The sequence below is a fragment of the Pygoscelis adeliae genome, unplaced genomic scaffold (genome assembly GCF_000699105.1).
Source record: "Pygoscelis adeliae isolate BGI_AS28 unplaced genomic scaffold, ASM69910v1 Scaffold316, whole genome shotgun sequence".
NCBI classification, from domain to species: Eukaryota; Metazoa; Chordata; class Aves; order Sphenisciformes; family Spheniscidae; genus Pygoscelis; species Pygoscelis adeliae.
In genome coordinates, this window is record NW_008824905.1 from 956032 (window position 1) to 972513 (window position 16482).

General features: G+C 38.3%; 1 protein-coding gene across 1 annotated transcript in view; it reads left to right on the forward strand.

Annotated features, from left to right (window-relative positions):
• The first annotated feature begins 2026 nt into the window (after positions 1 to 2026).
• The window catches only part of BMP2K (BMP2 inducible kinase), a 38916-nt gene continuing 24460 nt past the window's right edge, over positions 2027 to 16482 (forward strand). The window contains exons 1-9 of the mRNA XM_009324889.1: positions 2027 to 2140; positions 4073 to 4178; positions 5854 to 5996; positions 6294 to 6415; positions 7426 to 7507; positions 8146 to 8278; positions 10663 to 10766; positions 13247 to 13326; positions 14994 to 15154. Coding sequence (XP_009323164.1) covers positions 2084 to 2140; positions 4073 to 4178; positions 5854 to 5996; positions 6294 to 6415; positions 7426 to 7507; positions 8146 to 8278; positions 10663 to 10766; positions 13247 to 13326; positions 14994 to 15154 — 988 coding nt within the window. The 5' untranslated portion in view covers positions 2027 to 2083. The remainder of the gene's footprint in view (positions 2141 to 4072; positions 4179 to 5853; positions 5997 to 6293; positions 6416 to 7425; positions 7508 to 8145; positions 8279 to 10662; positions 10767 to 13246; positions 13327 to 14993; positions 15155 to 16482) is intronic.

The following is a 16482-nucleotide window of genomic DNA, read 5'->3' on the forward strand; positions in this document are numbered from 1 at the left end:
TTGATGAAAGGACTTTTATAGTGGTGATACATAATAATGGAAGACCATTCAAGGTTACATATTTACTCCTTGGCAAAATGGGGAATAGGTCTGCTTTTACGGCTCTTTCAGGGTTCAAGTATTAGTTAATATTGCCACCTAATGGCAATAAGAGCAGTTGTCTGAGTATTTAGGTTTTTTCAGTGCTTTCTACTGATTGTTTTTACCCAGTCATGACTGTTCTGGTTACATCAAAGCAATTGTCAGGGAAACTTGAAATCTAGCATTTTGTTCTTGTCCTCCTGCTAGTCATAGATAATTTTAAGGCTATAAAACTGGATAAAAAGATAAGTGATTTTTGTCTCCTGATCGTTTGACTTTTGTGCTTTACCTGAGTATTGCTTTATATTTTTGGTCAAGTATTGGTGCTTAAAAAAGAAGCCTCTTTTTATTGAGAGGATAGTACAAAAAAATCTTCCAGTAACAAAGGTCTGCACATCACTTTTAACATAATTCCCCAGGCTGGTATTAGGGTAGCCCTATAGGATCATTTCAGCCCAGATGGAGTTCAGTATTACAACTTGAGTAACTTCAGAGAAGGTGTCCTGTTAATGTTTTGGGAAGGCCCTATATAAACTAGGTTAAGTATAATAATTTTGCAGAACTTAAGCAGTTGTATTAAAATTGGCGGTAATTATCTTTTGACAGCATAGCATCTCATTTGGCTAAATCAGCAGTTAAGTTAAAAAATCATAGATATTTAATCCTCGAGAGAATTTCCTAATAAAACTTCTTCAATTTTAAGTTACGTGCATGTTTGCTTAAGCCCATGAGACTTGTATCAAATGAGGTGCATTATACTTAATAAACGCTGTTTGCAGATTATATCAGGAAACATTAAACGTGCGCATTTCCATTGGCTGCCTGATTGTCAGAGTAGTTAATCATTTTCATTTATGTATTTCTGTCCTGATTGTATACCGTAGTTTTTGCACTAATTGAAAGTTCCCATGGTAATAGTTGGCTTACCATCAGACAGCATTCAATTAAGGAGAGCGTGGATTGACATGAGCTCTTCTATGAGGCAGATTTCCTAAAAATGTGGGAAAGCTGTGCGTGTGAACCTTGAGGTGATGCTAACGTTACCTGCTTGAGGCCTTGAGCAGTAGTTAAGCCTAACAGAAGACAGGTAAAACGGGCGAGCGTTGTTTTTCGCTTTGGTTTGCCTGAGCGTTTGCAAGTAGTTTTTGTGTAGGCTGTTTTACTTTGCTTCTGAGTATAATTCCTGTCTGCATGATTTTTCTCTACCAGTGAAGAGGAAAAAGAAAAACCTCATACTGGGAAGCTGGGAGGCGAGCTTGAGTAAATGGCTTGCAGTTCATGCTGCTGTTGGACTAAGAATTCTCCTGATTGGACTAGTTGTGGGAAAAGGTTTAATTCTTAACTGCGTATTTAGTATGGGTTTAAATAAAGCCACTACTTCAGAGCTGATTGCTTGCACTGTCTGTGATTGCAGGGAGGTTCTACCTGTCTTTAGGCTATGCTGAAAAGTTGCATGACTTCTTCAGTGTCTCTCAAGACTTTCTCCTTTCTTAGTATTTCAATTTTTATGTTTTAAAATCTAGTTTTAGGGAAGTAACGTTAACCTTTAACAAGTATTGGGGATTTAGAAATTGTGAAGATCTGGAGAATACCTTCAGATTGTTCAGGTTTCTAGATGACTGTGATAGTACTTCAAGGTTGATACCTGAATACATAGAGTTCGCACTAGGCTTTATAAATTTCTTTGAATGTGAAAATGCTTTACAAATATTTTTGTTTAATGTTGTAACAAAATAGTAAGATCCTTATGTTTTTGTTAAGAATACTTCACCTATGTGAAATGGATTGAGGTAGCAGATCTTAAACTTTTAAAGTGTTTGTTACTCCGCACTCAGTGACTGATATAGATTTTCTCATTCATTCCTTAGCATATAGTGATGTTGGCTAGAGGAATAACAAAAACTCAAGTAGCTTCATTTGCTTGTAATTGTTTTTTCCAGGTGGCTTCTCAACTGTGTTTCTGGTACGTACCCATGGTGGGATACGTTGTGCACTGAAACGCATGTATGTTAATAATGTGCTGGATCTCAACATATGCAAGAGAGAAATTACAATTATGGTAAGAAGCCCATTATTTGTAACTTCATAATGTATTAATTGGTAACATATGTACACCAAATGCCGCTTCAATGAAAATCGCTTCTAGACCACCTTTTCTTTTGACCTTGCGGTCCTGACGTTGCACCATTAGTTTCAGAAACTAATGTTGAGTTTAGGGTTGGTGTGTGATTAACTTCTAAAGCAATTATAAAAAATGTAGTTGATACTGAAGTCAATTTGGTCAGTACCAAATGGAAGTAAATTCTTCCAGTTCTGCGATGGTAACTTAAATTCTCAAGGCCTCTGTGTGCCACAGCTGTGTTAGCTGTGAATGATGCTGCTGGTGGCTTCCCCAAGTACTGCCATCTTGAGTAGGTGTAAGCATGTTCTTGAAGTTGCAGTCCAGTGTTGAGGTAAACGATATGAGTGTAGCCGAACTCCCCTGTCATCAGAGTTTGTATTGTTTTTCAGCAGATCACTAGCAAATGAGGAGAAACTAGGACGTTTAGTCAGGCACACTTGGGTTTATGAATTTTTGACAGGAGAAAAAAAAATTATGAAAAATTAGTTGCTGACTGGGCAAGAGAAAATCTGTTATATTGCCTTCCAGCAGATACTATGAATACTATTTATCTCCATCTCCATACGCTTCTAGCTTACACCTGTTCTAATCGTAGCAGCACCTATTTAATTATCTGATATGAGGTACTTTTATGTTAACCTTAAGTTACCTTATAGGCAGCAACCCTGTAGTACAGATGGCAACACTGTATAGTCAGATGTGAAATAAGCATTGCTTAATTCCACATGTAAAATGGCTCTTTGAAGTTGTTTGTTTTTTTTCTCCTTGGGGACACTTTCAGTTGCTTGTGTGTAGTAACATTGTAATAGTTCAGACTACAAGAGTTGTGGTTTTTTTCCAGCTACCTTTTTAAGTAACTTTGAGAGGCTGTTTTTCAATTTAGCTTATGTTGTGGTTTAACCCCAGCTGGCAACTAAGCCCCACACAGCCGCTCGCTCACTCCTCCCCTGCCCCGGTGGGATGGGGGAGAGAATCGGAAGGGCAAAAGTGAGAAGACTCGTGGGTTGAGATTAAGACAGTTTAACAGGTAAAGCAAAAGCTGCGCATGCAAGCAAAGCAAAACCAGGAATTCATTCGCTCCTTCCCATGGGCAGGCAGGTGTTCGGCCATCTCCAGGAAAGCGGGGCTCCCTCACGCGTAACGGTTACCAGGGAAGGCAAACGCCATCCCTCCGAACGTCCCCCCCTCCTTCTTCTTCCCCCAGCTTTATATGCTGAGCGTGGCGTCATATGGTGTGGGAGATGCCTCGGGCCAGCTGGGGTCAGCTGTCCCGGCCGTGTCCCCTCCCAGCTTCTTGTGCCCCCCCAGCCCGCTCGCTGGTGGGGTGGTGCGAGAGGCAGAGAAGGCCTCGACTCTGTGTGAGCACTGCTCAGCAGTAACGAAAACATCCCTGTGTTACCAATGCTGTTTCCAGCACCAGTCCAAAACACAGCCCCATACCAGCTACTAGGAAGAAAATTAACGCTATCCCAGCCAAAACCAGCACAGCTTAGGATGGGCAGGAGTAGCTTGATTCTTCCATATCTCCTACATAGAGATATGTAGGAGATATGTAGGGCTCTAGCTATTACTACTTAACAACGTTGTTTTAGAATGCTACAGTTTGGGTGTGTCTGCGCTGTCCAGCAAGTAGCACGTGAAGGTACTTTTCCAGTAGTAATTGCATTCTGTTTCATATGTAGTAGTCACTCTGACATAGCTGGCAGCGATGAGCTTATGTTCTGTTTTTGTCGTACTTTCTTGAGGGGGTCCCTGTGGGACAGGGGCTAACTTAAATTGAAGTCATAAAAGATTTTCTGAAAATTTGTACTATCTTTTATTTGTTTAAATTTTTCTGTGCTGAAGTGTAATGTACACTTTCTTTTCCAGAAAGAGTTATCTGGGCACAAGAACATTGTGAGCTATTTGGATTGCGCTGTTAACTCTGTAAGTGATAATGTTTGGGAGGTACTCATTCTCATGGAGTACTGTCGAGGTAAGAGACAACTCTTAGATTTTCAGAGTAAATGCAGGGAAAATGTTTGTATTGATCACCTGGGATTTTTACTTGGAATTGTTCTCGTAATATAAAAGGTTAGCAGATATATCTCACAGCTGGAATCCAATTAGTTCTTTTAGCTTTTCTGTTTGCGTTGTTGCTGTTGAGGCCCTGAGAAAATGTAAAAGTCAGTTTCACGTGGCTTTGTTATTAAGTATGATTAGAAACAGGGATATTATTTGTGTAAGTGTGAAGTGAAATTGTTCTGCTGTTTGTGCTAATCAACATTTAGCTAGAACATTATTAGATAGGAGAGATGGGCAAGCTTTTCGCTGCTGTTCTCCCTGTTACTTTTGTTTTAGATGAAAACATTAAAGACGTTTTACTCTGATCTGACAGTGACTTGTTTTAAATGAGCATAGCATAGTTAGTGTTGATAATGCTAGCCAAAAAGAATAATACTCGCACTTCATAATGTAATTTTGTTTCAAACAATATGTAAAAACAGGTAGTTCCTAGATTATTTTTTCCCCATCTCACATATACATTGGAATAAACTTGCCATTGAGTTTAACTTCTGAAGTTTATCTAAAATTTAGGGTAACTAGGCACTGATGTCATAATACGAGATGGTGCTTAACCCAAATAGCTGATGATATTAGAACAACTGCTACAAGTACAAAGCAAATATTTCTAGATTAGATAGAAAACCCACCCCATGGTCCGTAATGCTCGAAGAATACTTTCAGTTGAGATTTACATCGCTGTTATTTGCGGTAGAAGCAGCAAACGTTACAGCTTGTGCAATCTCTACCATAAGAAGCCAAAGACAGTCTTGATGTACATTTTGGGTAAGGGAATAAGGAGATAACTTCAAAACTAATGGCCACATTTTCGGCCCTCTACCCTGCTTGTATGGGTGAATTTCTGTACCCCTGTGGGAGCTCACTTCTGACTCCCTATTGGTAGCACTTCTTCCTTAATTATAATGGTAAATAGCCATGTGGATGTCAACTGTCAGATGACTTGACAGCGTTAGGCTCTTCTTTTTCAAAGCAGCCTTGTTTTGATGGAACGCTCACCAAGGCCTTGCAGATATTGAGTCTTGCTTCATCTGTTGGTGTTAAGTGAGCCTTGTGGTAGGAAGAGCCTAGTATGATCTGGCAAAATTACTTCAAGAAACAGGGAAATACTGATTCCCGATCTTAGAAGGAAACCTATGAAGAAGTTAAGTGACATCTTTATAGAAGAATGGATTCAGGGCTTTTTTTTTTAATTTGTCTCCCAGAAAGACAAAGAGAGAGTGTCTAGAATGTGAATTAAATTGAACTCGGTTGGCTGACAGGGTTTTGGCTGTGGATCTAAATGCAAGAGACACTTTTGAGGTAACATCTTTGTGTGATAGATGCTTTTTTGTGTTTGCGACAGTTTATCCCAAACGGGTTTCAGTCATAGGGACTTTTTTATTTTCATTTTGAGACAGAAATTTTTCTGTCTGGGATAATACAAGAGCGCACATTTGGAAAACCCGGTTTGTTTTATTTAAATTCAGTGACTGTGGAAACCTTTCTTGCATCTGTTCTGTGGACTTTTTGCATATCAATAAGTCTTTACTTCTGTACATGATAGTAATTAGTAAAAAAACCAAAACCAAACCGTGTCGTTTCTTTAGCTGGGCAAGTTGTGAATCAGATGAATCAGCGTCTGCAGACAGGCTTTACTGAGTCGGAAGTAATGAGAATATTTTGTGATACCTGTGAAGCTGTTGCCCGGTTGCATCAGTGCAAAACACCTATAGTTCACCGGGACCTAAAGGTATGAACTTAATGAAAAGGAACATCTAGGTTAAATTCAATGATCTACCTGAAAACAATTGAGAATATAGGAGGTATTTCACTGAGGCTGACTTACAGGTACAGAACCACTTGCTGTTGGTGGAGCTGTAAACAGAGGGACTAAAGCATAAGATACCATTTATTGCTAATGCCAGGTCTATCAGTTGATTTTTCTGATAACTTCCCTGTTTGTATGTTAGAACGCGTAGTAACAGTTAAATTGGAAATTAATGCTGTTATTTTCATCTAATGTTTCTGTGTGTTATTTCCTTTCGAGGTGGAGAATATATTGTTAAACGATAGAGGGAACTATGTTCTCTGTGATTTCGGCAGTGCCACTAACAAATACCTTAATCCTCAAAAAGATGGTGTTAATGTGGTTGAAGAAGAAATTAAAAAGTAAGTTCACTTTTAAGTGGCCTATCATAAGCGATGAGTGTGCTGCTAGGTAACTGCATGTATTATTGTGCAGTGTGCACCTATCTTCTTAATATGAATTGAAATGAATTGTTGAATTTGAACTAATGCTGATATATAGTCAAACAGTGGAATTATTTGGTAACAGATTTCTTCCATTTATTCACAGTTTGTTTTTGGAAAACAGACTCTTAAGAATAAAACTTGGAAAAAAGCATGCTGTTTTGAAATTAAGTTGTTGAAAAATATATGTCTGGCTACTGGCCATTTTAGGAGTTTGATATTTGAAATTTGTGCTTTTTTAATACAGCTAACGGTATGAGAGAAGAAAGAACTGATGTAAATAAGCATTGGAATGGATTTACATAGGTTTATAGAGTAAGGTCCATGTTCATTCTCCTGAGAGTGATCAGAAAAATATTTTAACTTTTACTACAGGTGCACTCCTGAAAACATGTATTAGTTTGGTTTTGCTCCTTCAGGCTAACTACTGCAGAGGAATAAATACAGGCTACTTGTTCTCAAGTTACAAAGGGATACAGTGCTTTTTTCCAGCTCTGAAAAATACTTTGACTACCAGTTTGGTAATTATTTTGAGATGTTAGTTTTTTGAAGTCTGCATTCCGTATGTTTCAATCCGTGATAGGGAATACTCTCGTAGGACTCTTACATGACGCATTTCAAATGACTGGTTATTGCACTATTTAAGCAAAGTGACTCTTGCAAAAGTACACGTGGTGGGGAAATAACATCAAAATCAAATTTTAGCTGATGTAATATTTGTTCTTGTGTATGATAATTTTATGTTACTAGTCCAAATATTCTCTGTGATGCTGGAAATGCAGTTCATGTCCTGCATTGCATAGGACAAATCCAGGCACATATCTGAAACTTGGGTGTGAACGGTGTGTGCCTGGCAGATGCAGGAAAACACGCTTTTAGTTCTGAGGCACACTTTTCATCTACGTCCTCTTTAAATTATATACTGCTAGGTATACAACACTATCATACAGAGCTCCCGAAATGATCAATCTTTATGGAGGAAAACCAATTACTACAAAGGCAGATATCTGGGTAAGCAAAAAATCGGGTACTACGAAATACGGAACTAATTAAGAGGTGTGGGAGGGAAGTTAAAAGCAGCATTGACTAACTGAAAAACAAATTCTTTGAAAGGGAAATAGATCATGCAGCTGTATAATGCAGAGTATAGTAAGAGGTATCTTTGGTATTTTTGTCTTCTGTAAATAATATGAATGCCATCTGTGATCATTTTGAGTTAAGGGGGACAGGATTTAGAGTTTTTTTCCTTTTCGTTGGCTCAGGTTGCTGCTTGATAGTCACCAGTGATTCCTCGTGGAAACCTGTTGGCAGCATGATAAGGAAAGGTGTTTTTACTAGGTGATGTGCTAAATTCAGCGGAAACGCTAGTAGTATCTCTGGGTGATATGGCCATGTGAATGAGCTCTTGCGGTATGCTCTAATTTCGGCAGTTCGTTGTCTAACATAGGAGTCAGTGGGAAAGAGAGCCTTTTCAGAGCTGCTTTATGTATCACCTTGTCACATCAACAGTGTGTTTCATAATGCAGCTTCTACATAACAGTGTAAGCATCAGCTGTAGCTAGGATGTAATTTTTTTCTCGTTGGCGCTGCTTTATGGTGCAAAAGGCTTACTCTCATCCCTTTACAGTGCCTGTATTTGTTTTTTACAGGCACTTGGCTGCTTGCTGTATAAACTTTGTTTCTTTTCGCTTCCCTTCGGAGAAAGTCAAGTTGCTATTTGTGATGGAAGCTTTACCATTCCGGACAATTCCCGATACTCTCATAATATACACTGTTTGATAAGTAAGTATCTGGATTCTTTTGCCTCGTAAATCAATTAAAACAGAGAAGATGCCGCTAACGTAGGCGAGAGACTTTGATGGGTGGTGCAGACTGGCTGGGTTCTTGAGTGAACAGTGGGAGTTGAAGTACAAACAAGTCTTTCTCCTGGACAGCTGATATTAAAATCAGCTACTGTATTCTGGGCACGTAACGGATGAGTTGATAACTTCGGAATTGAAACAGAATAAAACAGTGCAAAGACCTGCCAGATGAAATTGTACCTCTCAACTCAGAAGAGCTTTGTTGAACTTGAAAGAACTTTCTGGTTTCTTTGGGAGGCATGGATAAATTTTTTTTTTCCTTAGGTGGCCATAAACCACAAAGGGATAAGGGGAATGAAAAGAGTAGCTCTTAATTTATTCGTAGTTCTTTTTTCCTCTTAAGTGTGTGTTTTCTGCGGAATGTCAGACCATTAATAGTATTTTCTATCCAAGTTGGACAGTTGCGCTTAGAAGAATTTGAAGTGCAAGTTTAATGTAGAAATATAAATGTACTAAGATTAATTGCACCGGCAAGAATTTTATAGTCATTTCATGGTTTATAACAGAACAAAAATCTGATAAAGTTTGTGTAACCCAAAGTGCCAGACACAAACTCTGGCAGAAGTTTGAAAGCACAAAGAGTATCAAGGAAAACTTCGGACGACAACAAGTTCTGAGGCTAGTGATTAATCTGTTATGCAGGTACAGAGATACAGGATCTAATATTTACAGTAATAATGAGAGTTTCCAGTTGTCTTTGTTTTCAACTTTGAGCAGGTTAACTTGAAAGAGTGAAAAAATTCAGGAGGTTTGAACAGGAGCTCTTATAACTTACTTTTGAGTTATGAATGTGTTGACCACATAGTTATTCCTTTTATATAGTAGGAAATACCAAATCCAAACCACTTTTTTGAGCACACGTTTGTAATTGAGAAATAGCAGTTACCACGGTAAGCATTTACCTTCTGCAAATATTTAATAGCTGACAAAATGAGATTAATTTTAGGGTTATTAAATACTTTACTCTGTGTCAAAGTGCTACTTTTAGAAGAGTACAGGTTTTAATCCTGTCTCCTTGTAAGTATGAATGCTGATTTATTAAGATTCAATGAACTGCTGTGCCAAGATGAGCATTACTGGCATGGAATATATGTGGGTGGGGAAGAATCTCATAATGTAAACTTCCCTTCTTTACATTTGAATGGAAGCCAAAAAAAGCTGCAGTTGGTCATAAAAGGTATTTCAGGGACTTCTGGCTTCACCTCAGCTCTTGTACAAGGCGGGGGGCGCGAAGCACCGAGCTTAACATTCTCCGCCTCATAAATCTAATATGTCAGAATCAAGTGACAGGAGTCACTTAATGATAAGTGTTCTGTTTCCACTCAATGGTGCTGTCACTGCAAGTTTAAATATGCTTTATTTTGTAAAACCCATTAAAAATAGAACTTGCGGTGAACTATATTGGCCGTGAAATAATGGCTTTGAGTAAAATTGTAAGATCTGTCTGAAATTATATTAATTAAAAAAACACCCTACTTCAAGACTTCTTACAAAATCTTGTTTAAGGTTGGCTGTACGACTGAACGCTTTTGGAAATGTAGCTCAATTTTCTCATCAAAACTGGGAACTTAAATTTTCTTAGGTGGTTCATTTCGTTGTAGCTGAAAACGTTTTTAGAGGCTTAGCTTGTTTAGAAAAGACCTTTCAGTGTTTATTTGGGTTCTGTGGTCATTTAGGCAAGGTTTTGTGACCATGTACTCTGTATCGTATTGTAAACAATATAAAGTAACTCCTATTTGCTTACAAAACACCAAACCTTCTAATTTGGGAAGCTAATGTTTGAGAGGGACGTCAGAAATTCTGTGTCTTGTCAGGAAACAGTCCTTTTATCCATGGAACTATTTATGTATTTTTTTTAATATACAAAAGTGTGCATAGCCAACTAAACCTGCAAGACTAAAGTAGAACCTTAGGCTGATGCAGTTAGGTATATCTGTGAATCTTCTGTTAGCTACATTGACTTTTGTATTAATCCTAGAAAATTCTAGTACAATGAGTTGGTTTTATGTGGCTTCTCTGTGAAGTTATCAATTACTACTTCAGTTTAGCTACCCTTTCCACAACTGAGTGTCAAAATATCAAACAGCATACATCTTCTCCAATTGTATTTGACCCTAGAAAATATTTGGCTTGACAAAAAGTATTTTTAAAAAATCCCAAAACCCAACATAACAATAAAAATTACTCTTTCTGGGATAAGTTCATTGGGCGGAGCTGCTGCATTTCTTCTTGCTGGTAGCGTGCTGTGTCAACAGGCTTTTTGATATCCAACCGTGATAATTTGGTCTTACCAATTTTTTGCAGGATATATGCTTGAACCAGATCAAGAACAGAGACCTGATATCTTTCAAGTATCTTACTTTGCCTTTAAACTTGCCAAAAAGGATTGTCCAGTGTCTAATATTAATGTAAGTGGTATTTAATTTTTTCTGTATTTTTAGTGTGTTTTGTAGGTAGCATTGACAAAAGTCTATCAAATCAGCTGAGAAAGATTATTTGAGTTTCTTCATAAACCTTGTTCCTAAATTTAAAACGTACAGCGGAGTACACTTCAAGCTGCTATTGCATACATGCAATATTAGCTCTCTAAACTAAATATTTTTTCATTTTGAGGGCATAGCTTCATGAATTATATTGATATCGGACCAATACCTGACTGACAGAATCACAGAATAGTTTGGGTTGGAAGGGACCTCTAAAGGTCATCTAGTCCAACCCCCCTGCCGCGGGCAGGGACATCTTCACCTAGATCAGGTTGCTCAGAGCCCCGTCCACCCTGTCCTTGAATGTTTCCAGGGGATGGGGCACCCACCACCTCTCTGGGCAACCTGGGCCAGTGCTTCACCACCGTCAGCGTAAAAAATTTATTCCTTAAATCGAGTCTAAATCTACCCCCCTTTAGTTTAAAGCCATTCCCCCTTGTCCTGTCGCAACAGGCCCTGCTGAAAAGTTTGCTGCCATCTTTTTTTATGTTTTCAACCGTTACTAATCTCTTGGGTCTAATACAATTAATAAGAAATATACTATAGAATTTAAACTTGTTGACAATAGAAGGTTTAATGTTATAACTGTAGTGTCAAGAGCACGTATGTTTGTTCTGGATAAAGCCTTTTTCGTAATCATCCTTAGCAATTATGTTAATCCATTGGAAGGACTACAGTGAATTGGAAGGCAAACAGAATAGTGCCTTGGTTAGCCTGCATTCCTACCCTTATTTTTCATGAGCTTGAACTTTTGAAGTCTGAACTTTCTCTCAAAGGTCATATCATTCACAGATTTAACTACTGTGCAATGGAATTTGAGGGCACATCAATAATGTTCACTATTGTGAAGTGATTGTCAAGGTAGGCATCAGGAAAAATCCATCTCAAAATTCATTTTGGAACAAATGTCAGTTATGGTAAACTCTGCCTTCAGAGGCGGACGAGTGAACTTACTGAGATCCCTTTGAATTCTTTTATCATTGATCCTTGTAGAAGAAGGTGCTCAGTAAATGTGAGTTGTTGCTTTTTGGGAAGTCAGGTTAAAAAAATCAGAAAACCTTGAAGTACTTAGCGTTTATAGGTAAAGGCTAAATTTCAAGTGGTTTGAATGGATTTGCATTATGCTGTTGCAGCGTGTGAATAGGAGGTGCAATAACTGTCCTTTCCCTCCAATACTTTACCCTGAAATTTGAGCGTATCTTGACATAACGTAATTTGGGAATTTACTATGTTACTCATTGGAGAAGTAGTATGGCCTCACACAGGTGACTTGAGAATATGTCTGTTTCTTGGATTTTTTTTTTTTCCCCCCTGCTGATAGGAATTGCCTGCTTACTTGGGCCTTTGCCTTGTGACAGACATAGAAAAGTAAAAGTGCCTGGAGTATTCTTACAAAGTGAAGCTGTTTGGTGTGTGTCTTTTTTCCACTGGAGCGTTAAAACAGCAGTACGAGCAGCAGTCTATGCCCCGGTTTCTGTTGCCGTTGATGTCTTCTGGTAGTGCTTGCCCCTCTAGCACCCACGGCTGCCGTAAAAGAGAATCGGCACAAAAATGTGCACGTGGATACCCCTGACCCTCCCACTCGAAGTTTTGTGACAATATAACAATGACCATTATAGGTTAGAAGAGAGGCTGGCTGAGTGCAGTATACTGCCTTCGACAGCAGCTTATTTTTTCAAGGGAAAGTTGGAAGTTGGTCTGTCTGTGTCTTTCCTAGACTCTTGACTAATTCCAGTACTGATGGTAGTCTTCAGAAGTGGTATTTGATAATTAACTGTCTGTACTATTTGTGACCAGATTTAGATTTGTGTTATTTATGTAAGGAGGTAGTGCATGCGTAATTAGAGATCATCTTCCTCCTTCCTCCCCCAAAATTGCCATTTTCTTTGGTTAAATGTGGTTTAGGTCAAATGTAATTCATTCAGGAATTTGATTGAGATGGGGATAAGTTAAAGGACCGTAGAAGCTTAGATGCTGCATGGTTTTCTGGAATTTGTGTTGCGGTGGAAGAGCTGAGTGGGCTAAAAAATGACTGTTGTTTCATCTGAAGGTTAGGCTTTGTTTTAGTTCTTAAACTTGAGGCTAAAATAAGTCTCTGTTCTGTGCAGTTACAAGAAAACACTTGGAGAAAATATTTCATTTTGTTGATAGTTAGTAGTGCGTAAATTAAGTAAAGTAGTTGACAAAACAGTCAGACCAGTAATGTTTTTGTTTTACTGTTGCAATGGGTAAGAGAAAGTAGAGATACTGTTAAACTAAAACACTTCTCATCTACAGCTGTGTGAGTTCTGCATGAAGCCTTGTAACATGAAAAACTTGAACCCGAGTATTCCTCTTGAATATGTAATGATTTTTTTCTTTCAGGATTTTGTTTTCTTAATTTATTCAAATTTATTTTTCCCAAGAATTCTCCTGTCCCTTCAACTCTGCCTGAACCCATGACAGCTAGCGAGGCAGCTGCTAGAAAAAGCCAAATAAAAGCAAGGTGAGCAGTGGATGTGGCTTTACTTTTTCTGTGCTAATATTGTTAAGCTACATACTTGTCTGAAACCTGTTTTCATATGCTTGTTAATAAATGAAAAATTATCTTAGTAGCAGGGGTCATTAGAATAGATAAACTGCAATTCTAAGAGCTTCAAGTCTCTCTTTGGATTCCACTCCATTGCTTTTTTTCATTGTATTGAGAATCCATGGAGAGAAACTGAGAGGCTGTTACGCGGTGGAATAAGTAAGTGCTAGCAGTCTTTCTGATGTGCTTCATTTTCTCCTAGTGCCGTGAGTGAATTTTCAAATAAAAGATTTTAGTGGCAGGTGAGGATAATATGGTACAGGTTAACTGTACTTAAGAGTTTTATTTAAATGTGCAAATCAAATCTGACTGAAGGTAAGTGGATTTTGATATTTCAAAAATTCCTATTTTTATACCAAAACATTCCTTTTTTTGTACTTGTTAATAAAAACAAAACCTCGGGAATTCTTATTCATGCTTTTTACTTCTGCCATGGTATATGGTGTATGCTTAATGCTAAAGCTGGAAGAATCGTTTACACTTGTATTCCTTGTTAATGCGAGTTGGTTGTGTATGGAATCTACCAACATGTGTGACTTAGGTACTTTCATATTCAGCTATAATTATCGGCTGTATTTCAACTCTGACTTCATTAGCCTGTTGTGAATGAGAAGCAAATGAATGGGCTCATCTAGGCCCTGTTTGAGCTGTGTAGATGTGTCTGTGCCATTTTAAGGTAATACGGTCTGACCGTGGTTGGTTTTGCTGGCTCTGCTGTCAGTTGGTAACATGCAGTGGAGGGCAGGCATAGAGTATCTATGGAATAATGTTTTCAACTCCAACTAAGTCTGCTAGGCAACAATACAAAGATTCATAGTTCTTCCTAAAGAGTGTTTTCCTGATGGCCCTCAGTTACAGCAGGTTAAGGCAGATGGTGTCTTAATATAACATGGTAGGAGCTAACGTGAGGTGTTAGGTACTGGAGCTCAGATGGTGACTTAGTGTTTTTAAGCAATTGGACAGTTTGAAAAAAAAAAATGCGTATACTACAACCCAGTAATGGGATTAAAGTTCAAAAGTACTTTGGTTTTGAACATCTTTATTACCCTGGCAGACTATTATACGGCTCTGAAGTACTTCACGGAACACGCAAATATTTTGAGCAGTTTATGGGTGTGATAACTGCTAGAGGCTAAACCTCTAACAGAAAGTAGAAATGAGTTGACTTAACAGATAAGATTTTTCTTAATCTTATTTCCTGTATGTATGAACAGTAATCATGTCTCTAGTCTCATAGGATTGCTGACTCAGGTGCTGCAGTCAGTAGTAACTTTCACTCGTTACTGTCAACTGAGGACAGCTTACGCAGAGAAATTTCATCTTGTGTCACGGTCTCTTTGGGAATAAGGCTGCTGCATAGCTCCTTCTTAATGGTGTTCTGCAGCAGTCATATGTCCTATGGCTGCAATGGATGGTGAGTGGAATTTTAGGAAGCAAATTTTAGGGTATTAAAATCCAATTCAGAAGTAGAGCACCACATGGTTAAGACATAATTGAGCTATTAAGAGATACACCGTGTCTAATTTGAAGAAGAAACAGTCTTTTTTATCAAGTCTCTTCTGTGGGAAAACTTGCCATTTCAGAATAACAGATACTGTTGGACCAACAGAAACATCAATTGCACCGCGACAAAGACCAAAGGCCAATTCAAGCACTGCTGCTTCTAGTGTGCTGACGATCCAGAGCTCAGCAACTCCAGTTAAAGTGCAAGTTCCTGGTGAATTTGGTAATCGTGGGCAAAAAGGTAACTTAAAGTCTAAGGATGGACCAAAATAAATGAAGAATCAATTTCATATTTCTCTTCATTCTTGCTCTAGTAGGGATAACATTTAAAACTCAAATTCATCTGCTTTTTTATATGCCAAAACCCAAATTTTCATCTTTCCTGAAAGACTCTAAATGTGCAAGTAATAAGTTTGACCAGGTGCCGCAAAAACTAAATGCAAATTGTTGAGAAGTGAAGGTTTTTTTTTCTTTGTGCTTAGCACTGATTTTGAACTAACTTCCCCACTGCAGACTGTGAGAGAAGTTCATGCTCGGTTTTGACTTTCAAATAATTCACGAAAAGTACTGAGCTCTTCTGTAACAAGCTGCTTTCATTGTAGTAGCAAAAATATTTTCCCTGTGCCTCGGTAAGTCATGAGATAGCAACAATACGTTGGTATTATTTGTAGGCTGGAATCATCTAAAAACTTCACTTGGCCAATGATTGACCAATGGGGGGCAACGGAGGAGTAATTGAGGGAGGCTCAATCGTGTGAAATGGGTTTTCAATAAATCCTTTGAGTTTTCCTTTATCTCATTCAAAGAGAGTTATGGGTCTGATAAGTATTCATTTAAATAGTTTTCATTTATATCTTGACTACTTTCCTAGTTGCACTTTGTGATGTTACGTGTCTATTACAGTACAGGAAGAGTAGCTTTAGTGGTCATATTGGGTAAGCCTCCAATCAAAAGGCCACTGAGAATGTTTGTGTCCCAGGTGTGAACAACTTTGGCTAGACAGGATCCAAATAACATCCAACTTGGAAAGCTTTTCCTGTTACGACAATGAAACAGATCATGTCTGGGCACTTCAGAAAATAAATACAGCATGCAAGAGAGATTGGTTTATGTTAGTAACTGTTTACTTAAAAGGCTGTAAAAACAATTGAATGGCAAAATTAATCAGGTGTTCTGTTTAAGGGAATTTGACAAGTGAGCCAATAGTTCCCCTAAAAATTGTACGTGTTGTATGCATACAAACCTGCGTGCTTTGAGGGTTAGGGTTTGAGCTACTAGAAGTTACAACTTCTATGTTAGTAGAGCAGAAGTCTTGAAGCCAGCTTCCTCTGTTGTAAGATGAAACGAAGCTTCCTGCATCTCCGAAGTAGAAATCCTGCATTGTCAGGCCTAGAAGTATTTTTGGAGAAGTGAAGTTTACTTTCTACCAGCTGTACTAGTTGTCAAACTGGGAAGGGAAGTTTATAAACTGTTTCACCCTGAAGTGTTAAATAAAGAGAATAATTGCCAGGGAGCTTTCTAGCTAAACTTTAGAGATGGTTATGTCAACAGCGTTGTCTGAATTACCAC